Here is a 24,911-nt window from a genome sequence, read left to right on the forward strand (position 1 = left end):
TTGCCTTGCTCATCTTTTACATATAACTGTATGGCTTGACATTGTCATGTTTCCTAGCTCTTCTCCTTTCCCTCTCTTGATTAGTTAGTCCTTGAGATTCTGCTTTCCTTTAACTTGTATTATATCTTTCTATTTGTATTTCTTCTCTGGTTTATTTCACTTATGAGTATATGTTCAAGTGGCATCCACTTCAATATAAAGGCTGGCAGTTTATCATTCTTAATAGCTGAATAATACTCCATTGTGTAAAAATACCACATCTTTCCTAACCATTCCTCAGGTGATGGGCATCTTGGTTGTTTCCAAGATTTGGCTATCACAAATTGTTGCACATAGATTTTTTTACCCAAGAATGCTTTTGTAATGCCATATGTAATTCATTTAGAAAATACTGGTTCTGTGAATTATATGGACCTCTTAACTATTGGCATATTTCCTTGCTGAGCACTTTTTGAAGGTCATTGAATATTGGGAGGGTAGAATTACAATTCTACCTTCTAAGGTACAAGGTAGAATTTTCTAAAATTCTTACTTTTTTCTGAAGACTCACATTTCATCATTGACAATGTATATTGTCAATTGCTTTCCTGAGCTAACAGGTTCACTTGGTTCACTTTGAGACTTCTAGATTCCCAGGTCTGAGTGGCTATCATTTGTTTAGTCTGCCATTTGGTCATATAGGAACTTTTTCTTGAGGTAACCGTTATACTTAGTCATGCAGCAGAATTATTTGCTTAGTTCTTATTTTGATACATAGAATTCTGAGAAGAAATCTACTCAAGGATTGAAATTTCATAAAATTAACAATTGCTACTGCTTTTCATCAAGGATGTTCTTAAATGAAATAGGCATTACAAAGAGAAATCTTTTGTAGACAGTTTGGGTTATTTTAATTATTTTATATTTTAAAGTACTGGGAATAACCTGGAAAGAAAATATCACTTATAACATTGGGGCAACAATAAAATGTTTATATTTTAGTAACACATGAAGTTGCTATCTTGGGAGACATTCTCTTAAGAGCTAATACAGTTACAGTAAATTGTTGTTTTATTGTCTTATAGGTGCTATACTTGGTAGATCAGAAACTCAGGAGTGTCTTTTCTTTAATGCTAATTGGGAAAGAGACAGAACGAATCAAACTGGTGTGGAACCCTGTTATGGTGACAAAGATAAACGGCGACATTGTTTTGCTACCTGGAAGAATATTTCTGGTTCCATTGAAATAGTGAAACAAGGTTGTTGGCTGGATGATATCAACTGCTATGACAGGTGAGGACATATTTTATTTTTTTATGACAATATTGAGTGATTTTCCTTTTCCCCTTCTCCTTTTTGAGAAAAGTTCAATATGTGGATTTGTACATCAATGTTTCTTGCCTTTGAAAAAAATGACATTAACATTATAACATGCTACAATGACAAAGATCATGTATTTGAAAATAATAAACATGGCATGATAATGTTTTGTCCTCGATATATTCTGAAGAATCTTTGAAATAGTAAGAACTCTTAAAAATCATTTCTTTCCCCATGTTGTGAGAATACAACTTTTTTATGTGAATTTTTAAGAATGAGGATTTTTTAAAAAAAAATTACTTTAAAAGAGAGTATGCTTGTAGAAAAATTTATCCTCAAGGACAATAAAGCATAATTGTAGTATTTAATTTCCTTTCGGTTTCCTTCTTTGTGTACCTGGAAGAAATTGATCTCATTACATTTCCCCCCGACTTTTTTTTTGCCTTGTGAAGTAGGCCTTTGTTCTTTATCCCAAGAGACATTTTAACTTGACATTCAGAACATATCAGAACTAACGTAGTCCTCACAGAAAGCTATGTTTTATTTAAAAGATCTTGCTTAAGTTGTTCTGCACTGGAAATAAAGTACAATAGTCATGTTACTGACAGCCTATGATCTGTCTGTAAGCAGTCCTGTAGATGTTGGGGTGGTCACTTCACTTGCCTGGGCCAGAGGATTTCGACTGTGGTATGTGGTGATGGCCGGCAGAGATAACAGAGTCCTAGATAATCAAACAGTTTGGGAGTCAGAAAGGGGTGCTCTAAGCACTGAAAACTAGATCTACTTCTTTAGGAGCCTGGACTGGCTACCTGGAGTCTGTGACTGGTTATCTGTATATGACTAATAGCAACATGCATTGAATAAACCCTGAAAATTGAATTAGCTCTACTTTTTAGTGAGAAATGAAAACAAATAATTTATATACATCTAAGGCTGTGAATTTTTCAGGGATTATTTGTTTATGCATACATGATTTAGTTAGACTTCTGATTATTGGTTTCTCTACCAACAGAAGTGGCCATCTAGTGATGAGTACTATTAGGAAAGGTAAGTAGGAAGAAATAAGCAAAACAACTAAGTTTGGAAATCATCTTTGTTTAAGAGTATGTCTTATTAATGATTTGGAATGCAAGATTTCTACTTTTTATTATTATTTTTTTTTTTTTAGTAAAAAGCTTCTATGTTTATTCCCTAAAACCAACATTTTTCCTCAGCACTCTCATGGGTAGTGAGCCTTTCACTGAAGTCTGCAGAGTGCATTATTCAGTGCTAATGAATTTATTTCTAGGGATTAAATGTTAATATAGAAGTATGTGAATTTTGTTCTTATGCTCCCAATTTTATTAAAAAAAAAATGTTGGGGTAATAAGAGAAGTAAGAAAAAAGAAAACATCAAGAAATGTCCAAGTGTAGAAAAAAAGACAGTGATAAAGAAGGATGAAATTGGATGGTAAAACATAATTTTCTTGACTTACTTAGGCTAAGTATTTGATCATGTGACTCCTATAATTTGAGGCAGGATTCTAAATACTAACTTAAGGATTTATACATTTTTCATTATAAATTGTTAAAAAATAGATTTCATTTGTCTTTTTATCTTGTGCTAGGTAGATGTTAGTGTGGATTATATTTTAAAATGGGATTTTTTTAAATAGTTGTCTCCCTGAAATTTCCTATACTTTTCACTTCAGAGTGAAAACAGCATTATTGGAACCACCATCACAGAGTTTCAATTTATTGTATGAGATGTGTCTTTAACTTCACCTGATGTTTGTCAGTAATATTTAAAAGTTTAGTTTAAAATAAGTATAATTGTTTCTCAGTGATTAGAGTTTGTTCTGGGGGCTAAATCCAAGTCTTTTCAGTTTCATTGACCTATACAAAAGGCTGCTTATTTTCCTTCCAAATTCATCCTACTTCTAATCAACCTGGGTTACTAGGTCCTTTATATTTGCTATCATATATTTGTTCTCGACTTGTTGCTGTTCTCAACCTTGTTCATTATATTTAAGAAACTCAAATTTACTAGTATAAAAAATGACATTATTAATTCCCAAGTGTAGTTTGAGTTCTGATGGTGTGTGTGTGTGTCTGTGTGTGTATTTATAAACAAAATTTTGTATGTAGTTTCTAATATTCATGAAATAGGAAAGCTGAATTTCCTGTGATCAAAAGCACTCCCAGACTATATTACCTCATTGCCATTGTGTATTCCACTGTAGGCCTTCCTAATACTTAAAAAAAAGATAGTTGCCTTAGATTGATTATTAAAAACTACATTAAAGTAATAGGCGCAGGGAGTTAATGTGATTGTTATAAGGTCAACTTTTTTTTCTGATGAGATTTAATAACAGGAGTTTAGGTACATTTTGGCTTTTAAGAATTGATCATTAAATGTTAATAAAAATGTTGAAATTGAATGTAAATGGTATGTTATTTTTTCAGAGAAAAACAGCTACTCTATGGTCAGCATGATATTTATTTTAATTATTTCTCCTCTGTTTGTTTACAGGACTGATTGTATAGAAAAAAAAGACAGCCCTGAAGTATATTTTTGTTGCTGTGAAGGGAATATGTGTAATGAAAAATTTTCTTATTTTCCAGAGATGGAAGTCACACAGCGTAAGTTCACAGAAAAACACATAGTTCATCTTGGCCAGTAGATTGAAAACACAGTATGTTTGTGTTGCAAAAATAATTTACCCTATTTTTCACATTTTTCCCCTAAAATGTGACACTATAATAAATATTTATTATGCAGTTGTGCAGATCATGTCTGAGTTGGTTTTTCTTCTATTTTTATAGCCACTTCAAATCCAGTTACACCTAAAGCACCGTATTACAACATTCTGCTCTACTCTTTGGTGCCATTGATGTTGATTGCAGGAATTATCATTTGTGCATTCTGGGTGTACAGGCATCACAAGATGGCCTACCCTCCTGTGCTTGTTCCAACTCAAGTAAGTTATTGTCTATACTTTGCAGTATTTTAGGTCCTACATTTTAAAGAAATGTTAATGTCCTTAAACTCATGAGCTTAAATTATTTTCCTTCGGAGTTAATTTTTGTATATTTATCATAGGAATCACAGCTAATTTCACAAATTTATTAATTTGTGATGTCTTAACCTTTTCTAGAAGGTTGAGGTGCAGTAAAATGAGTATTCCCATCCTGTTTTTCTCTGGAGAATTTTACTTTCATTCTAATACTTTTAAGTATGAGATGGAACCTCTTTGCTCTCTGTGAAATGATAGGGAAGTGGTATAAATCCTTTCTTTTCCATCCTATCCTCTGTTTTTTAAATTTCATGCCTTTTTCAAAACTACTCTCCAAAACATCCTTTTAAATATGAGGATGCATTCAAAAGGTAATTGAGAAAGCATAGAAAAGAGAGGCTGTATAGGAGATTAGGAACATATTACCCTATGATTTTCATAGTGCGACTATATTTCCCTTTTTGCAGCATATGAGATATGTATTAAAGACTAAAATCTTAGTGTCTTTGACACTCACCCTATCTTAAATATTTCTGAAAATAGTTTTCAGTGTTATATTTAATTCACTAAATTTTCCTCCTTTTTCTATCTAGATAGTTGGCACTGGTCCATTGCTTTACAAGGGCTTTTCATGGAAGTAGTTAAAGTTTGCCAGCCCAGGAAATTGATGGCTTCTGGCTATACTTGTTTGAGACATCTGTAAATTCTAGTTCTTTTGGTGTTTTTTTTACCTCTTAAGATCAGATTACCTTCGCTTTCTGAATCTCTTGGTTTATTTTTTTTTTAATGCCAGTAGGATTAGTGGCTAAAACTTAATAGAAAAAAAACAGTAAAGTCCTATAATTTTATGACCAAAACAACTTCTTCCCTCTAAGCTTTGTTTATATAATACACTTCTTTCTCAGTACTTGCTACAATCTGTTAGCATTAGATCACTGATCTCCCTAATCTTTTGAAGATATGTATATGGAGAAATAAACCCAAAGGTAAAATAGCTAGTTCAGTAAATTAAACACAATAGTTTATATTGGTCACATACTTAACTTTCAGACATTAGTAACTGTACTTAGATTTGTTAAAAATTTGTAACAATTTTAAAGTAAAACAATATTGTTGGACATGGTGGTACATGCCTCTAATCCCAGCACTCAGGAGGCTGAGGCAGGAGGAGGTTTACTCCAAATGACCATAAGATACACTCTATCTTCTGTCAGTGGTAACTTGAAGTACTTGTTTTAGTACCTAAATTTAGAAAACAGTGTATTCAGTACTGTAATAGTTTCCTGAATTTACCTGATATGATAGAAACAAGCTGGAACCCACATTTAAGTGAATATGCTGAGGTTTTTATGGTAGGAATTTTTAATCATTAGTGCAACTTTATAGATACAGCATTGGCGTGTATCCAATATTGATACAAAAGCATGTTTAAAAATTTTTAAAGAGCTTGATAGCCTATGTATCAGACCACTTTACTTAGAAATGCTAATTAATTCAAGGGTGTGAGACTTTTTAAGAAGAATGATGCTGCTACTATGCTTAACATCAAATCTTCCATGATTACCCATCTCTGTTTTTAGGTATTTGTTGCTAGCACTAATCTTATCAAACACAAATTATTTAGCAATTGCATTGTTGCCTGTCATAAATTTGCATAAATTGTGTGAATTTCTGAAACGCAAGGAATGAGTTTAAAAGATTTTGGGATGGAGTAACCTGGCCAAGTTTTGTTATAACAAAATACAGGATGGGTTTTTTCATTTTGTCATGCGTGGAAAAAGGCGATTGCCATCAGAATGGAATTTAACTTTTGTCGTTGCTCAGTGTCTCTGTAACAGACCTGTTTCATGCTTTAAGGTCTTGTTTTTGGTAAGAGGTTTATGCAATTTAAAAATAATTATGTCAAGCATTTACTGAAGATTTAAGTGCTTACTGTAAGGTGATGTTATGTTACTCATAAATATATGTTATATAAGATCTATAGAATGCATGTAAGTATATAGAAAATATGTAGTGATTTATTTCAGGTGGTGATACTGGATCATCTTTGGGATTTAAAAATATAACTTCCTGGGCCATAACCTTTAAAAGGATGCAATGGAGACTCTCTCTCTCTCTCTCTCTCTCTCTCTCTCTCTCTCTCTGTCTCTCTCTCTCTCTCTGTTTTGTTTTCTTGAGACAGGCTTTTGGTATATAGTGCAGGCTGGCCTTGAACGTGTGTAGCTCATGCTGGTCTTGAACTTGAGACACTCCTGGTCCGTTTTCTGAGTACTGGGGTTACAATCTGCACCACCACACCTGTCTGATACTGTATTTTTAAAAAATTTCCCAGGTGATTCTGGAAAGCCAAGTGTGGAAAGTACTCATTTAATTTTATTTCATGGGACTCTTTGTCTAGTATAATTCCAATTTTATAGGTGAAGAAATTGAGACCTAAAGCTTAAAAGTGTGAGCTGGAATCTCAGTTTAGAGCCCTGTGACACAAAGCTTTGCTTTCTGATGCCGATTCTATTCTGCTCATCTTCAGAGAGTGGATGTTTCTGGTGTTTCAGATAATTCAGTTAACAACTTTGCCATATCAGAACCATGCTATAGGCTAATTTATTGTTTTACTTTTAGATACTGAATAGTTTGTATAACTTCTGAAATGATCAGTAGCATCATCTCACATTAACATCACGTAGAGCAAAAGGAAAGTGAAAAGTCATAGATATGTAGCATATAAATGTGTTTTCTTTTAAAATGTCTTATCATACTTTAGATAGGATTTATGAATAATGTATGATTGGGTGTTTGTAAAAAGTCCTGTGCTTCTGATTTGATTCTGCTGGTGCCTACTGTTTGAGGTTTGTTTTTTTTTATTTTTTAATTTTTTTTAGAATAAAGAATACTAGGAGAGTTACTGTACAATTAAAAATCTTGAGGTTACCCTCCCATATTCATGTCCACATATTCCAAATTTAATTTCAAGACCAGTTAGGAAAAGATGATATGATCTTACAATGAATTTCTGGATCCTTTTCCCTTCAAATTCTTTAAATGATTTAGGACACTGACAAAATTGTCCTTTCTTTTCTTAGCAAAACTTTCCTTGGTGAAGCCTAGTTTGTGACTCAGTTTGTATGTTGAAAGGCATTAGTGTCATCATAGTCAATAAACTAGTTCTAATAATTAAATGATGAAATTCTTTAAGACATCAAATTGTTTAAGATTTTCTGGTTTCATTAGTATTTTTATCTTAAAGTGAGGTAGGGGTATAAATACTTCAAAATCTGATAGGGTTAAGTATGGCTCTCAGTAAACAACAAAAAAGTTATTCTGAAATAAATATAGTATAGTTAAAGGCATAGAACAAGCAGTTTGCTGGTTTTTAAAAATTGAAACCATTCATTTTTCTTGAGAACTCATTAACTGCTGTGTTTCTCCCACTGTTAACATGGTGTCACTTTTCTTCCAATCATCCAGGTGAAAGCCATGGAGACCACTTCTATTCTTGGCCTTGTCATTGACCTAGTCGTGTTCCTTTAGGACAGTAGTAGGTCTGCAGCTCAGATTTCTAGAACCTCATAGTTTTCTTGCTTCCATTTCCTTCCCTTCACCTGTACTATTGCGAGAATAGCATTTCTCACATTGGTCATCTTACTTTTGTGCTTTTAAAAATACTTGAGAGCACTCAATAATCGCAGCAAGGAATACAGAGTTTGGAGCATGCCTGTGGGCTTCCATTCTGTCTGCCTAAAAATTTTGTTCTTTCTTCCTGCTAGATCCTACACCGTCCATCACTTGTGTGCCATCATTGAAAGGCTTTAAAAAAAAAAAAAAGCTCAAGTCATTTCTGTCTGCTGGAATTCAGATGAATTCAGTTGGGAAGGGCTCATTATAATTTGTGTTTTTGTTTCATTCTCCCACTAGACTGCAAGCCCCTTGAAAGCAAAATATGTATTGTGATCACTACTCTATTTCACATGGCTTTTGTAGGTAATAACAATTCTGTAAGTGCATTTATGAAAGTATGGCATTATTACATTGTTTCTGTAATCACAGACTGAAACACCCTATCAGTTTGTTCCCAGGTCAGTTCTTCTTGCCTGCTCTGAAATTGTCTTTCCATGTAGGAAGAGGCAATGAGTAAACTCAGTGCAAACTGGTTTTTCTGGGGACAGTGAGTCATGAATATGAGGGACTCTATTATTAAGAAGTCTTACTGTGGTTAGAGTTAATATTTCAGTAAAACTATCGACAGTCCTTTTCATAATCATATGTGTGTTTAACTTTTGTGCTTGTAAGGTTTATATTTGTGCTGATAAAAATGCTAATTGATAAGAAAATGAACTTTAGGAGCTACAAATGGCCTATCTTTAACAAGATATGAAGTTAATTTTTAAAGGATATATAAATGGCACTTTGGTATTACAGCATTAGTACTTTTTAAGGTGACATCAGCCTCTTTGGTTCTTACATCATGACATTTTGTCTGCGTTTCAGTTTGATAAGAATAAGAGTTTTCAGATGTTTGGGATCCCTGTGAGTTGGGCATGCAAAATAATCCTGCTGACCTTATTATTAAAGTAATAATAGGTTGTCACTTCATGCTATGTCAAATTACTACCACTCAGAAACCAAGTCATCTGTGAAAATGCCTTGCAGGATTTTCCTTGAGAATATGAGGCTGTATATACATTAATTTAAAATGAATCTGACACTGGAAGGATAAAATAATATTTAATTCAACTTAAAAAATATACTGTTTCCTCATTTGGGGAGGGTAAGAGGTAATTAACTTTTATTAATAGTATTTAATATGTTAATATTATATTTTAAAATAAATATACATATGAGCACATCTTCAAGTAGGTTAACTGCTGTATCATTTGCTTTTTCCTTTTGGCTTCTCCCTTTTTTAAATTCTTGTACTTAAATTAGTTATACATTTATACATATAAGCTTGTTGTATATAAGGCGAATGAAAGAGAATGGAGAGAGCTGCTCCTTTTTTTTTTTCTTTTTCTTTTTCTTTCTCTTACCACTTTGCTGAAGCAATCTTAGGAAGTTGCTTCATATCCTGGGACACCTTTCTCTGCTCTCATTTGTTTGAATATATGCTTTTTAAAAACACTATAAAAATATACAACAACAGGCATCTTTTAAATTGACAGAATACAAAAGATGGTCTTTCAGCTTGATAAATTTAATCTATTAGGTTAAAATGGTATATTTTAAAGTAAAATTTAAGTCAGTATTTTATGCTGAGAAAACAGCAAAATTTTTCCTTTTGTAAAAATTATATATATTTAAAAATAGATAAAAAATATATATATATTTAAGATGTACAGTATGGTAGTTTATCAAATTAGAGTTTGTATAGGATCTAAGATATAGAACACACATTTTCAACAATAGTTTGGCATGTTTAAAATATGACATAATGCTGTTTTGTACATATGAATGCATCTTTGTCTTTCTTATGTATACACACAAGAAATAGTAAAAAAGAAATAGTAAATAGAACATGGTCTTCAGTGTTCAACTGTAGTATATGATTTTTGTATTAATAAACTAAATTATAGCTTCCTTTAACATATATTTCTGATTATGGGAAGAAATGTAAATTACCCATGGACTTGCTGCTTGACAAAAAATTACTATTAGCATTTATATATAATTTATTGCACTTAAAAAAACGTTCATATAGTGCCACTTAGAAACTGGCTAACACTCCATATCTAGAAGCAAAAAGGAAGGGTGAAAAGGGGGAAAATAAGAAGTTATGTCAAAGCTTAAAAGCTGTGTATTAAAATTAACCAAAGCATCTTATTTGTAAAAGTGAGTTACACTTAAATTTTAAAATCTTGAGTTCAGTTTTCTTTTGACTTGCGCCAGGCCTCATATCCCAGTTTATAAATGGATCTGATTCTTTTAGATGAGAGTACAGGGATAACTGAAAAATATGGTGAATGTTTAAATTTATTACAATAAAAGACATATTACCATTAATACTCCTCACAATATTCTGCCTCGCTTTGAACATACCCATCTTTCTTGGCACTTTGTGAAGTTTTGGAAGTTCTCTTTTGTGAGTATCTTTACACAGTGTACTAAAGTGTACAGTGAATGCTGCTGTGAGTGCCACTCAATAGGAAGGCCGGCTTATAAAAACATCATGGTGTGTCCTTGTCCACTTTATTCTGTAGTTCCGGCACTGGGCAACTTCTGGCTTTTCTCCAAAGTCAGAATGACCATTAAAGGTAAGCATCTTGAAATGAGATAACCATGACACAGAAGAACCAGCCACTCAGGAAAGACTTCCAAAACTGTTTCAGCCAGTAGAAAGCATCACAGGATAAGTGTGTTCAAATTAACAATTTCAAAATTGAACTGGAAAGAAATCATTACTGTTGATATATATGAAAGTTAATATGTTAAGAGCAGTGTAATAAAAGACTTCATTTTGAATACTGTGTCACTATATAGAACACTTAACATAATGTTAATTCATTTAATATTTCAATACCTCATGAAGTACACTGTTTTATCAAGTCTGTTTTACAGATAAGAAAAGTGAGACACATAGGTGGAGTGACTTACAGTCTTAAGTAGTAGAGCCTGGGCATTTAATTGCAGGGCTATTGACCATTGAATGGCTTCTTTCAGTAAATAATTCATGAAAATAGTAAAGTAAGGTTAAAGGGATTAGAGGATATAGTTTTTCACTTAAAGTAGTTTTCATTGGGAGTATATGTAGCCTGGTAGATGAACAGCCACTTTTATCATGTCATAGTTTATTCATGTATAACATTTTTTTCCTCCTTTTCATCTTGGCCTATAAAATATAAATGTTCAATAAAATTTCTTTTGTAGACAGTCATAACCCTGATGATCTAGAGCAGCAATCAAAAGGAGGATGAGCGTGCTTACATTTCTTTCACACCTTTAGCCTCACTTCTGGCTACCATGAGGTACTGACTGCTTCTTGGGGAGCCTGTCCAGAATCATCATTTCATCCACTTTGGTCTTTCTTTGGGATCAAAGATTAGAGAAACTATGCAAGGCAGAATATATAACAAAAGAATATTGAATGTCTAATTAGAATTATGGTTGTGTATTTGATAGTTGTCAGTAATAGTTAATCTATCAGTGTTTTCCTTGGTTTGTCTAGCTAAGAAATATTTATGCTGATATATACTGATATATACCAGAAGTGTTTTTAAAAATGAACAACCATAAAAATTCTCAATGTAAGATAATTAGATGACTGCGAGGTGATATATACAGAATTTGTCATTTTTCACATACTTTGCATAGGGGCCTCTGCCTTCATAGTCCTAAGAGGTCTTTTTAAGTGAATTGTGTGAATGAAACCAAAACAGAATATATTTATCTGTCTAAATATAGAGTTAAGGATATAGTTTGGAATGGCTTAAGTAGTAAATCAAATTTGTAGTACCTATAATTTATACATATTAAGGAATGGTATAGAAAATCTATATTTCTAAAAAGATTATTATGTGAAATTTATTCAGAAAGTGGACTGTATCAGAGCTATTTTGGATCTGCCTATCTAACTACTAAATAGCTCCATTTGGATGTCTCCAAATCCTGATCTAGTTTTCAGTTAATGAAACAGCTGTCCGTGTGGTTAATAAGTCAAAAGTCTAGAGTATGTCATTTCATGGGCCTCTTCCTAGTACTTCCTGCATTTCTTCAGGGTCCCCTCTTCAGGGAAATATCTTTTACATGACCTGCCAGGGTTAGTTGGGTATCTCTTTATTGATAGGGAACAAATATCTAATCCAAAATCTATTTACTAGACATTACTGTTTTATTTTGACATTCACTGTTACCTATAGTGATACTACTGAATACTCAGTGGCATTTCATTTTGTGAGTCCAAATTTTCCTATGTGTACATTTCAGTGAATTTATTTTATTTTTGTCCATCTTATCACACAGTTTATGCATTGAGACCTGCTGTTGGTATCTCTTGTGTCACTTGGGTCATTTTGCTTATGAAATGAGCTTATTTTTGGAGAAGTATCTTAAACTAAGATGTACTTTTTAAATCCGTATTTCAGTGGATTTTTAAAATTCTACCTTGTTTTATTTTTTCACATTGACAAATACCTTGGTTTCGTACATTTAGTTAGTGTCTTTTTATAGCTTATTCTAATTTTCGATTGGAAAGTATACTAAGCAGAGAGACACTTTTTGAGATGTAAGAATAGCACTGAACTAACTTGCCTTAGTATAATATCATCTTTATCTCTGAAAGCACCTGTATTTAAACAAGATCCAAGTGATCCTTGATCCCTGTTTCATCAGTTAGCAAGCATTTCTTTCAAATAATGAATTTTACTCTGGAATACTGATAAGGTACTTTGATAGTAAAATAAACTCAGCCTTTTGGATGAAAATGTAGTCCTGACTTACTACTCTAGGAAGAAAATCGCAAATGAAGAGAAGCTACTTAAACAACTGGTATAGATAAGTGAGCTGTTGATTCCATTTTCTAAGTGCTATTGATCTCTATAGACCCACTGGAGAAATGCTGGAAATTATGGAATGATAGGAAAAATAAAAATCTTGTTTTCTGTCAGTATCGGAATGTCCTCAGACTATGAGAACTGTGTGGAGATGCACCTTCCCCAGGCCCGCAATGCTTATTCAGTGGCACATTTCCTAAATTCAGTTAGTATTATTCCAAAATCATGCTTTGAACTGCTGGCATATACTTAGGTGAAAAGTGAGCATTAAATAACTTCAGTTGCATTGTAGTAAGATTTCGCTTTTCGTGTGATGTAGTTGGCAAGTAGGTTAACAGAAGGCCTGATCTGTTACTGTGTTTCCTTAATTCTGCTGTGTTCCCCTCCCTTCTCACTTTCTTACCAGTGTGTTATTTATGTTGTGCACACTCACATAGCCACCTAGAAATACTGTTCTGTCTGACCCTGTGATTCTACTGTGTCCTGTGAAAGGGAAGTGAAGCAGTTGACTCAATAGAAGTAAGACATTCTAGAGCACTGTCAGGAGAGTATGGTATGTCTACAGACTTGAGTTTTACGTAATTTCTTCAGGCCTGCTACCCCGTTCTTTTTGAAGTCAATACTGCCCTCTGGTGTTCACAGATAGTTTCAGCATGTATCTTCAGCTTTATCACTTATTGTATACTCTTGGACCTTTGAAAAAAATGAATATTTAAGACATAGTTTTGTTTACTTCCTGGCTTGAAGCCCGTAGGATCAGGTAAATTGGAGTTACAGTAGAGTCAAAATTCTGTTTACCTCTCATCAGATAGCTAATATCCAAAGGGTTTGTGTGTGTGTATGTGTTTAATTTTTATATTACTTTCCTCTATAAGGCAGGTGTTCTCAATTATCATTTTAAAAATATAGTACATTGGATCACTGCCAACCTCTTAAAAGTTGAATCATTACTCTCTTTCCTTCACTTTGTAACTATTGTGTCATTTTTCATTTCATTCTGAATATGAATCGTAATTTCTTTTGCCTGTGTTTTTTTTTTTCACAAGCACGCCTTTCATATAATGATAGAGGTAAGATGCATTGATGTTTGTTTTACGGTTGTGAAATTTTTTGTGGATGCATACTTAACATTTGGTCCTTAGATTTTTATTGTTATTGTTGCTCTACTGTGCATCCTTTATCATTTATATACGTGTGTGTCACATAGACTCCCCACCGCCACACAAAAAGATGATTGATGACCAAGTAACAGCTTTTGGTTTAACAGGATTGTTAAAATTCATAATTATATAAGGTAGGATGTAGAAACAACTATTTTAGCTTATTACAGAGCACCAAATGACTTTGTTGGCCTTAAAAGCTCTTTATTGATTTTATAGTCTGGTAGGTTTAAATGTCAGTGTGTTCTTGTATTTAATAAAAACTGACTTTCTGATATAGCACATTAATCTTTTAATCACATTTTAATCACAATGAATGTTTCAGTTTTATCTTTGGTATCACTAGCAAATGAATACTTTCAAAGTATAACTTTCAGTGATTCTTACTGTCTGGGGCTTTAAGATTATATAATAAGCTTAGAATTCCCCCTTAAATCTGAAGACTGAGAAACAGTTAAAAACAATCGTAGATAACTTCAGAGCACCCCACATTTAATGACATAGGAGTATAGGGGACGCTTTTCAGCATGTCTTCTTAACATGGTACCTTTTAAGCCATAAGAGGAAATAGAATCCAGAGGCATTTCTAGTATATGTCTTTTTCATTTTATAAAATAGCATGGATATTATAAGAGAAATGGAGATTCATGAAAAGTTTTCAGGAGATCTGTTTATTCCTCCACATAGATTTTCTATGTCAGAGCAAAGCTGTATTTTGTGAATGAGATCAGAATGTTGCTCCCATTTATGAGGTTTACATTTGCATTTTTTCTCCAAGTGTTCAAGGTATAGATCTTTATTTCCAGAAGCAAATATTAAAGGGTTTTCTATGGATAAATTACTATAGAGATACAAATAAACAAATTTATTTCTAATATTTTAGTATTTTTAGATTATATATTTACTTATTCATAAAACCTACATATTTTGCTGTACATTTAAAATTTCATTGTAGCAACTTTTCATTAAAGAAGCATGCAAAACTTACATTGATTAGCATTACAGGTCTCATGCAATTACAATTTTTGCTGCAAAATTACTCATTTTGAGCCAATAATCTTTAAGTATTAAATAATATTTTAAATTTGTTTAAAAACATTTCTAAAAGTTTTGACACTTTATAAGAAAGTACCTTTGTGGACCTTTTGTTAGCCTTTGAAAATTATCCGGTGTTGTTTTTAAGCTTTTTCTCTTTTTAAAGTAATTTTGACAACAGTGTGTTTCTGATTGTTAAGATACAATATTGAAGGGCTGGCCAGATAGCTCAGTGGACTAAAGCACCTGCTTAGGCAGTCGCAGGGTCCTGAGTTCAATCCCCGGCCTGCTGTGCCAGTCTACCCCTCAGGTGCGCTGAGACTGGGCTTGGTGGCGTGTGCCTGTAATCCAGCACTTGGGAGGCTGAAAACAGAATCACTATGAGTCCAGTCTATGTAGCGAGACCCTGTAGACCCTGTACCAAGTACATAAAAAAAAAAGTTACAATATTGAATGTAATTGTATTATTAGGAGGGTGATCTAAGGTTTCTTCTGAAATACGGGTAGTAGAAAATTGCTGAGCAGTCTTAGAAAGTTGTTAGAACTTTCATGTTTATGCATTTGAAAGACATTTCTCTATTTTTCTTAAACATAGAAGTTGAAAATTATTGTACATTCTCTAGATTTAAAGCTAGTATTATACTAAAATTGTATTTTAAATTGTCACAATTTTTAAGATTTGTATTAAATCATCTAAATCTTGCTTTATAGATTGAATCATATCCAAATGATTGGCCCTTTTCAAACAAAATAGACGATGTGTTTCAGCATTACCAAATTTTCAGTGTTTCCATTTAGAATCATTTTTACTTTTCTACTTTATTTTTTTCCATCTTCAGCTTTCAGCTATTATTTTGGCATATATACTTTTTAGTATATACTTTGTTTTTGGCATTCCTACTTTGAAAATACTGCCTTTGTATCATTTTCTACTTAGCTTAATTATTCCTTTGTGCAGTTACACAGTAATACTTGGGCTGGATTTTGTCTGTGGGGAAAGTAGTTTTCAACCGTCCCCTGCCTCCCGGTCTATGAGCAGCATGGTCCTGTCACTGGAATCTCTTAATGCATGTAGAAATGGTCAGGTACAGAACAAGGAATGGAGGGTACATTTCATAGACACTCTCCAGAGGTTGCTGGACCCCACGCTGCAAGAGCCTGTCCTTCCTATAAGATTTATACCTGACCTCCTTGGCCTGTCACTCTGCTAAACAGAAACATCCCAGCTTCAATAACCTTTCATGTTTTGAATGTGAGAAGGAAAAGCAACTTTTGTAGACATTTTAAAATAAATAACTGAATTTGAAATGAATCACAGGAAGTCTTCTATTTTGTCTTGTTTTAAAATAGGAATTCTCAAACTTTTATAAAGATCACTTTAGAAGTTGCATCTTTTTCCTGTTTAATACCTTGCAATCAAGGGCCCTTCTAATGTTAGATGTAAACTTTTCAAACTCTAGAGTGGCACCAGTGATCTAAATGATGCCTAAGCCATAGTAGTCTGAGGCATAAGAAGACGAAATGAAAAAACGGTGGAGAAGAAGGGCAGAGTGAGATGCATTGCCTTTGTTGACATACTCATTGCATGGGACTGAGGCGCAAGCCATTGCCATCATGCCTGTTCCTTTTGCTACAGAAACTTTACTTCTGCCTCTTAATAAGTATATTAAAACCTTTTATGCAGCCTCTGAAATACTTGTTTTTCTTTTCTCTTGGAGCTTTCCAGAAGGCTTTCTATGCTTTGCTGTAGGTTAAGATAGTCAGGATGTTTTCAGTGCAGGTTTGTTGCTATCCTAATTTGTATAAATCTCCTTTCTGTACTTCTATTTATAACTGTATTTAATCTATTTACTGTAATAATAGTGTATTTCTCTTTCACTTATAACATTCACTCCGATCACAACTTTTCTGCATTTTTATTTGTATTTTCTTGGTCAGTCAGCCTTAAAATACAAATAATTTTTAGCTCAGATTAATTTCGAGAGATAATTATAATCAAAGAGATGAGTTAATATGTTGAAAAATGAGAACAGACCAAACACAGTAGCTATAGTGTTTCTTTTACGTGCTTTTGTAGTTAACGTATCTGCAATGTGTTTATAGATGCTTGTATTTCTGAGATTAATGAAGAAAATACTTGAAATTAAATAGTCATCAGAGAAAACAGTGGACTTAGAAGTATTCTTTGAGAAGATAGCCATAATTTTCTCTTTCTAGTACTTTTCAAATCCTTATCCTTTAATGAAGTATAAATTAGATGCAAACAATGAGATACTCTTAGTGCTTCAAGTTCACAAAAATCTTAATGGGAAAAATTAGTAAGACTGGATAAAAAAGATGGTCTTTCTTCCCCCTTCCTGCTATATATAAGTAACAATACTGGTGAAAGTCAGTATGAAAACTCTTAAATCAAATTGCCTGCCATGTGATCACTGAAGATAATTAGCAATGTTTGAGAAACTCAGGGTTGGCAAGGTTGACGTTAATGTCATCCATATGTGTTTACTGTTTCTTCAATTGATTCTTTGGCATACTCACTTTTTTCTCATTTTCAGAATTGATGTGTTTCATATTCTGCTCACTTACAGTGTTATTGTTATTTATCTGTAGGACCCAGGACCACCCCCACCTTCTCCATTACTAGGTCTGAAGCCGCTACAATTACTAGAAGTGAAAGCCAGGGGAAGATTCGGTTGTGTCTGGAAAGCACAGTTGCTCAATGAATATGTAGCTGTCAAAATATTTCCAATCCAGGTATGATTGTTGCAGCTAGCTAATCTAACTTTATATTCAAAGAGCTTAACTTACATAGTCAGCATAACTCAGAAATGGTCTAGAAGTGCAAGCCACAGGCTCATGGTGATGCTAGAAAAGCAGCCCCTTTACATCTGCCTTCATGTCTGTGAAGGTTATTAGTGCAGCAGTCATGCTTGGAATTATAATAAATGAACATATAGATGATATTTTGTCAATAAAAATTCTACAGAAAGATTAAGTTGAAGATTCCAGTTTTTAAAAAAACAAGTACAGTGTTTGAGTGATTAAGATTTACTATCCCAGGCGCCGGGGAGATGGCTCAGTAGAATAAGTGCTTACTTGGCAAGCACAAGGACCTGAGGTCAATCCCCGATTCCACCAAAAAAAGAAGAAAGAAAGATTTACTATCCCTTTGAGATTATCAGAGAAAGCAAACAGAAGAGCAAGAGTGTAGTACACTTTGTTTTAGAATTGATATTTGGAGATATATTACCAGACTGATACATTTTTGTACTACTTTTGAGTGCATACATAATTAGTAAAGTTCTTGTTTGATCAGTTTTCAAAGGCAGTTGATCAAGAGTCCTTTGAATGATCTTTCTTTGAAAAGTTGCTGGACTTCTCATAAAACCCTGATCTATACCCTTCTCTGCTGATCTTCTGTTCTGCTTCTGAAACAGACTTCATAATGCATCTCTTGCGTATTTGCCCCTGTGAATGATAATCTTGGTAGCGTGGCCTTGGTTATATTCAAGCTTTGATGCTGTGCTGAAACATCAAATCTTTCTTAATTCAAAGCTATCATATACTTTTTTTTTTTAACCTTATTTGTAGATTTTAGCCTTCTTACGTCTCCTGAGGCATACCTGATGGCACCTGTGAAGAAGCTTAGTTTTACTCTGCTTAGTAGCAGAGCAGATTCTTTATAGTTAGGTACTCACAAAAGGGGTGTATTCTGTTATGCCAAGACTCATAAAAAACATCAAGGAAGCTACTTCATTTTATCAAGAATCTTAAAAATTTGTAAAAAACATTTAGATATTAACTTAAGAATAATAACAGTGGTAGCAAATACTTCATTTTATGCTGTCATTGTGACAGGAAAGAGTGCTTTCCGTATTACTTGGATATATATACCCATGTACACATCAAATATGGCAGCTCTGCAAGAGATAGTACAATCTCTATTTTATTTTATTAGAAAACTAATTAATGATCATATAATTTGCCAGAGGTTAGTGAGAGATAAAGAACTGAACTTAGTTTGGATAAAGAGGTTTTCCTAACCATCATGTAGGGTGCTGCCACTTCTGTTGTCCTTTTCATCATGAAAATAAGTTAATCTTTTATCAGCAAGTATGTGGTAGACATGCATCACTTGCAGACTGGAATAAATATATGGTGGTTTTAAAAGAATGTGAGATACTGTGTTAGTCTGAAATACTATGTTAGTCCTATTTAAATAGTCATTCTAACTGATGAATAGTAATAGAAGTAACATCACATTATGATGGAGCTACAGTGTGATATTTGTAAGCAGAATTTGTTGCCATTGTACAATACAGAAATGCAGCATTTCTGATGAATGCCCTTGTTCATAAACTAGAGTCCAGAAAAGTATGTTCTGACGGGATAGGTGGTGGGGCATTTAGTATGGGACTGTTGCCTATTGGAGCTTTCTTTCATTAAAAACCAGGAAAAAATAAAAGACTTTTTATATTTAGCTTTGTTCCTTTTTTCCTTTTAATATTTAGCTTTCATTTTTTTCTTTTTACTTTTGCACTTGAGTAATCTAGACATGGTATATTTCAGTATATTCTTATTCTTTCTTTTTAACTTTAGGACAAACAGTCATGGCAAAATGAATATGAAGTCTATAGCTTGCCTGGAATGAAGCATGAAAACATACTACAGTTTATTGGTGCAGAAAAACGAGGCACCAGTGTTGATGTGGATCTTTGGCTAATTACAGCATTTCATGAAAAGGTAAAACTACTTTTTCACTTGTAAGATCAGAGTTGGCCTACCTCCCTAATATTAACTGTAAATCTCTCAGACTTATTTTTCAGGAGATAGCGTGTTATTATAGTTGATTATTATTTAATCTAAAATACAAATAACTCTTAACTGCTTCAGAAAGTAGCATATTTTACTAAAGAGTAAAGGCAGCAACTTTTTCTGTAACTACTGTAGAAAATACTGATTTTCTGTTATGTAATTGTCTCTTGTAAATACTTCATATAGACGGTACTTATTTTTAATTCACTGTGTATGACTTATTTTTATTTCTTGAATCAGTTCTCCAGGCTGAACTTCATGTTTTACAATGTTTTAGTCTAGATTAATGACAAATCTAAAGTCAAAAAAATGTATGTGATCTTTATTCTGTCACTGCCTTGTAGGATTGTTATCACTAAAACACATTTGCTGGTTTTTCTTTATTTTTTTTCAACTCTCAGTTGTTTGAAAGTAACATAAATGAAATAATAAACTGTATTATTTTGATGATCAATTTCATCATTGATAAGTGGCTCCTAAATTTCTCTTGATTCTTAACTATAAGGGTGGTTAAGTAATCTCTGGGGGGAAGATTGTTTATATTAGTGGTTGTTCATATTGTGTGTTATTCTAGTTGTATCATGTAGCATCTCTAAAGTCAGTGTATTTTCACTTTCAAAAAATAAGCTTTAAGACTGGGCATGGTGGTGTGTGCTTGTAATCCCAGCTCTTGGGAGGCTGTGAACAGGTGGATCACTACAAGTCAGATCTAGTAGTGAGACCCTAAACACCCAGTAGACCCTAAAATACAAAAACAAAAGACAAACAAAAAATGTTTTACTGTAGGGGCCGGCGAGATAGCTCAGTGGTGTAAAGCTTAGGCAAGCTTGCTTAGGCAAACACACAGGGACCGTGGTTCAATCCCTGGCACCACCTGCTATGCCAGCCCTGCTCCCAGGGTGGGCTGAGTTGGCCACAAAAAATTAAAAAAAAAAAAAAAAGTTTTACTATAACTTTAGTTTTTCAAATAGTCCTTTTTGAACTTTACTGTTTAAGTTGTGGGAAATTGACTATTTTTATAACAAATTTTTTAAGATCACTTTTTCCTTTGTGGTTCAATGTTTATTAATGTGAACTGGAAGGGAATTTCAACCTTTTTTTTTTTTTTTAATAACTTCTTGTAGGTTGAAAAGTTCCATATATGTATGGTTTTTGTCAGGAGCTTAAGTTTTTTTCTCATGCTCTTTTCTTTAGGGTTCACTGTCAGATTTTCTTAAGGCTAATGTGGTTTCTTGGAATGAACTATGCCATATTGCAGAAACTATGGCTAGAGGATTGGCATATTTACACGAAGATATACCTGGTCTGAAAGATGGCCACAAACCTGCAATATCTCACAGGTAGAGCAAAATTTATGTTGTTTTCCTGTATAAATCAGAGTGTGTCTCTTATTAAATCCCTTTGGTAAAATTTGTATTCCCTTTAGCAGTTCAGTCATGCTCTCAAATGAAAACAAATTTTCATTTGTTTCTTAAATTAGCTTTGAGATTGAAGCATTATGGAAAGTGAATGTTAACATTATTAATAAGTTTAATCATGTCCATATGATTTGATTTCTCATTTCTGAAAGTATTGAAAATGAAAGTGTGTTTTATTTACCTAAAAGAAAAAGAAATTTGTTTTAACTCAAAACATCATTTACTTAAAGATAATTATGAATAGTTACAGAGATACAGTTAAGCAGAAATCTTGAGGGTTTTTTAAAAAATTTCTTTAAATGATCATATATTCTTTCACTGAGCTGAGCTAGACAGTGGTATCATTCAAACAGTTTCATAATGAAGAAATAGTACCTAGATTTCAACAGTTGCCATCCCCTCAAAAGGAATAATGTTCCTTAAACATGGATTCAGCTTGCTGTGTATTTAACTTCGTTGGACATAGGATTCAAGTTGTCAATTTGTATTCATTTTAAAGGTGCTTATTTTACAAGTAGGCCTTAGTGGATTCACTGAACAGGTATTTAGTTGAGTGTGAGTCTGATAGCTGTAGGTTGTTAGGAGGCATTACTTTAAATCTGCCTCAAAAATGCAGATTCTCACTGCAAACCTTTTAAGATTTCTGCTTCACAAATAGCCCCCCTGCTGTATATTCTCACTTTCCTGCATGCAGTCTGTCTTCTAATAGGAAATAAATCCTGCATTCCGTCACACCCAAAGAAAAGGTATTAGGAGTAGGGGCTCTGAAAACTTTTTGAGACCGTGGTTTTTGTAGTGTTTCTGTTTTCCTCTCCCTCTTCTTTATACTCTTGGTCTCTGTGACTGTACACATAAATATAACCATGCATCATGGCATAGTTGTAATTAGTTGATATACAGTAATTTCTGGCATGAACTGTTTTAGGCAAGTGTGCAGATTGTATTTTGCTGCCTTAAAAGTTATCCTATTCAGAACACTGGGCTATAGCTTGAACAGTAGGTGTGTAAGGTAAAAACTTTGTGTGCATTATGTATTGCTAGATATACTTCTCTACAACCAGGTCATATGACCCTCTATGGTAAGGGACATTTTAAAATGTAGGTTTATGTCAATGGACAAAAGTCACGAATTCAGATATTTTAGAAAAGATTTTTCATTTTTTGAAAATTTCATTTTCTATGGGAGTTTCAACTATAAATGCTGAAGTATTCTCTTAAAAAACAGAAATTTTATGATTGCTATGTGGGAGTGACATAGATAATAACATGTATTGAGTGACAGATGATGTATTTTTGGAATGGCAGTTCTTCGTAAAACTGCGTTATAGAGCGAGTCTTACTGTGTACATTGCGGATGGGAGTTTGTCACTCTACTTCTGTGCTCTGCCTAAGCTTCATTTCTCTTTTCTTTGCATTTCATATTTTAAAGTAACTATTCTTTTATAGCATGTTCTCTTTTCCACTTTCAATAAACATTTCTGAAATATAGCCTGCTTAAATTTAATTTAATCCTTTATCTTTCTGTTTGAAAGGGACATCAAAAGTAAAAATGTGTTGTTGAAAAACAATCTGACAGCTTGTATTGCTGACTTTGGGCTGGCTTTAAAGTTTGAGGCTGGCAAATCTGCAGGTGATACCCATGGCCAGGTAAGAAGGATAATAAAGATAAGCTCTTCTATTTTCTTAGGCTGTCTGTCAGGAATGAATTGGTCTGAAGTAGTGGTAGTGGTGGTGATTACTAATTAGCATCTACTCAAGAGTCCATGTTTTATATTTTTCTTGAAAGATAATAATTTCATATTATTTCATATATTTCATAATGGTAGAGGACTCAAGTTATATAAAATAACCACTTCATAAAACATCATTAGATATTTTAGGATTCTTTTCAAAAAACTGATCACAGAAAATTTCATCTTTAGTAGGCTTCATTCTCAGGAAGTTCTTATTCATTCTTTCCTCATCTCAGGAAGGGAAGGATTGTTGGTCATTATTTTGGCTGCACTGCTCATCTTTTCAAACAATTGATTTCTTGCTTCTGGCTCTTTGTTGCTTTATTAACTCTTTAATCAGCTTATTGGCTTTTTTTCTGAATTGTCAGAGCCCTAGAAAAGGCTTGTGTGAAGTATCTAACTCTAGTTAAAATCCACACAGATTTTTTTCAGTGGGCCTTTAGGAAAAGGCAAAGAGAAAAAGATTGTCTTTCATTTTATTCTCACAAACTGTGAGGCTAGGAAAAGTATTTTCATTCCTACAATATAACCTTTTAATCAGTAAAACTAGTTTGACCCAAAAAGGCACAATTCCTATAAAACAAGGTGATTTACTGGCTGTGAAATTATGCAACTTGGTCAGCTAACTCTTAGCTTGATTTTTTTCTAGCATATCTTTTTGATCCCCAAGTTGTAAATAATCATGCCAAAACTTATTAACAATTGAAGAATTTAGTTTAGGAAAGTTGTCAGTAGTACAGAGCTCTAGAAAAATTGACACTAACTCTATTCACAAGTGGAGGTACTGCCAAGATGGAGATTGGGTGGAAAGGTGAGCACAAAGTTCTGCATGCCTTTATTTGGGAACAGTTCCATCTCTTGTTACATTTTTGAGAAAATATACTGGCACTCATTCATGTTATTAACACTTTTACAATTAAGTTATGTGACTAAGTGAAAATAACAGTGGCTTCTTAACTTCGGATATCATGGGCCAGAAAATTTCAAAGCTGGAGGTACATACATGTTATTGCATACTTTATGTATTGCAAAGAAAGAACCCTTGAAGAAATAAACCTCTTTTATCTCCAGCATCAATTTATAAAAATGATCATTGCAGATTAAAAATGAGGATGAGCCATATAAAAGAAGTTCTTTGGGTAGCATATATTTAAGAGAAAAGTCATCTTTCAAGAGACACAGAAAAAATAAAATTCAAAGTAGAACTTTTTTCTTTCTGTATTCTAATGTAAGCACAAACTTAAAGTTCTGAATTAGAGTAATCTGTCCTTATGTTTTTGAAAAACAAAATAGTAAAAAAGCATGAAAAACTACAAGATTTCATTAAGCAAAGTAATAGGAATTCAACAATGGGTGCTATGTTGCATGATGTTATCTTCAAATTAGTTGTTTAGGTTACCAGATATAAACCTGAAAAATTGGTTAAGAAAAAAAAAAAAGTTATAAGAAGTTCAAAGGAAAAAAAAAAAAAAAAAGACAGAAAACTTAAGCATTAACTGCTCCTTTCCAAAGACCAGAAATCAGCAGTATAATTATCCACACTATCCTGCATATATATGTAAATATATCTTTTTCCCTTCTTTGTTTTGTTTTCTTTCTCTTCCAAGTTTTTCCTTCCCATTGAACAGATTCTTTCCCTTTCAGAGTAACTATTGTACATTTCTATGTCATTTTTTAAAAACATGTATGTATTTTTTTCTTCAGTTTTGGGTCATATAATTTTCTGCCTTCAGGTCTAGATCTCATAGTAACATAAGGAGGGAGCTTTTGGGGGAATAACCAATATCAAAGCTGCTCGATAAGTCTGCTGAGACTCAAGTGTATGCATGTGGCCTATCCAGATAGCTCACACAAAAAAAATTGTTTTAAGCATTTATGTAAGAAAGCTGTCAAGGGGCCTGGAGATGGCTCAGTGGAATAAGCGCTTCCTTGGTAAGCGCAAGGGCCTGAGTTCAATCCCCAGTTCCACAAAAAA

At 33.2% G+C, this 24,911-nt stretch overlaps 1 protein-coding gene across 2 annotated transcripts in view; it reads left to right on the top strand.

Annotated features, from left to right (window-relative positions):
- Acvr2a (activin A receptor type 2A) overlaps nucleotides 1-24,911 on the top strand; it is an 86,194-nt gene that overhangs the window by 53,063 nt on the left and 8,220 nt on the right. For both annotated transcript variants that reach the window (XM_004636644.2, XM_004636643.3), the window contains 7 exons: nucleotides 1,065-1,272; nucleotides 3,812-3,921; nucleotides 4,105-4,259; nucleotides 17,581-17,724; nucleotides 19,570-19,713; nucleotides 20,980-21,125; nucleotides 22,736-22,850. In XM_004636644.2, the coding sequence (XP_004636701.1) occupies nucleotides 1,065-1,272; nucleotides 3,812-3,921; nucleotides 4,105-4,259; nucleotides 17,581-17,724; nucleotides 19,570-19,713; nucleotides 20,980-21,125; nucleotides 22,736-22,850 (1,022 nt within the window). The remainder of the gene's footprint in view (nucleotides 1-1,064; nucleotides 1,273-3,811; nucleotides 3,922-4,104; nucleotides 4,260-17,580; nucleotides 17,725-19,569; nucleotides 19,714-20,979; nucleotides 21,126-22,735; nucleotides 22,851-24,911) is intronic.

This window comes from Octodon degus, unplaced genomic scaffold (genome assembly GCF_000260255.1).
Source record: "Octodon degus isolate 3935 unplaced genomic scaffold, OctDeg1.0 scaffold00082, whole genome shotgun sequence".
Lineage (NCBI taxonomy): Eukaryota > Metazoa > Chordata > Mammalia > Rodentia > Octodontidae > Octodon > Octodon degus.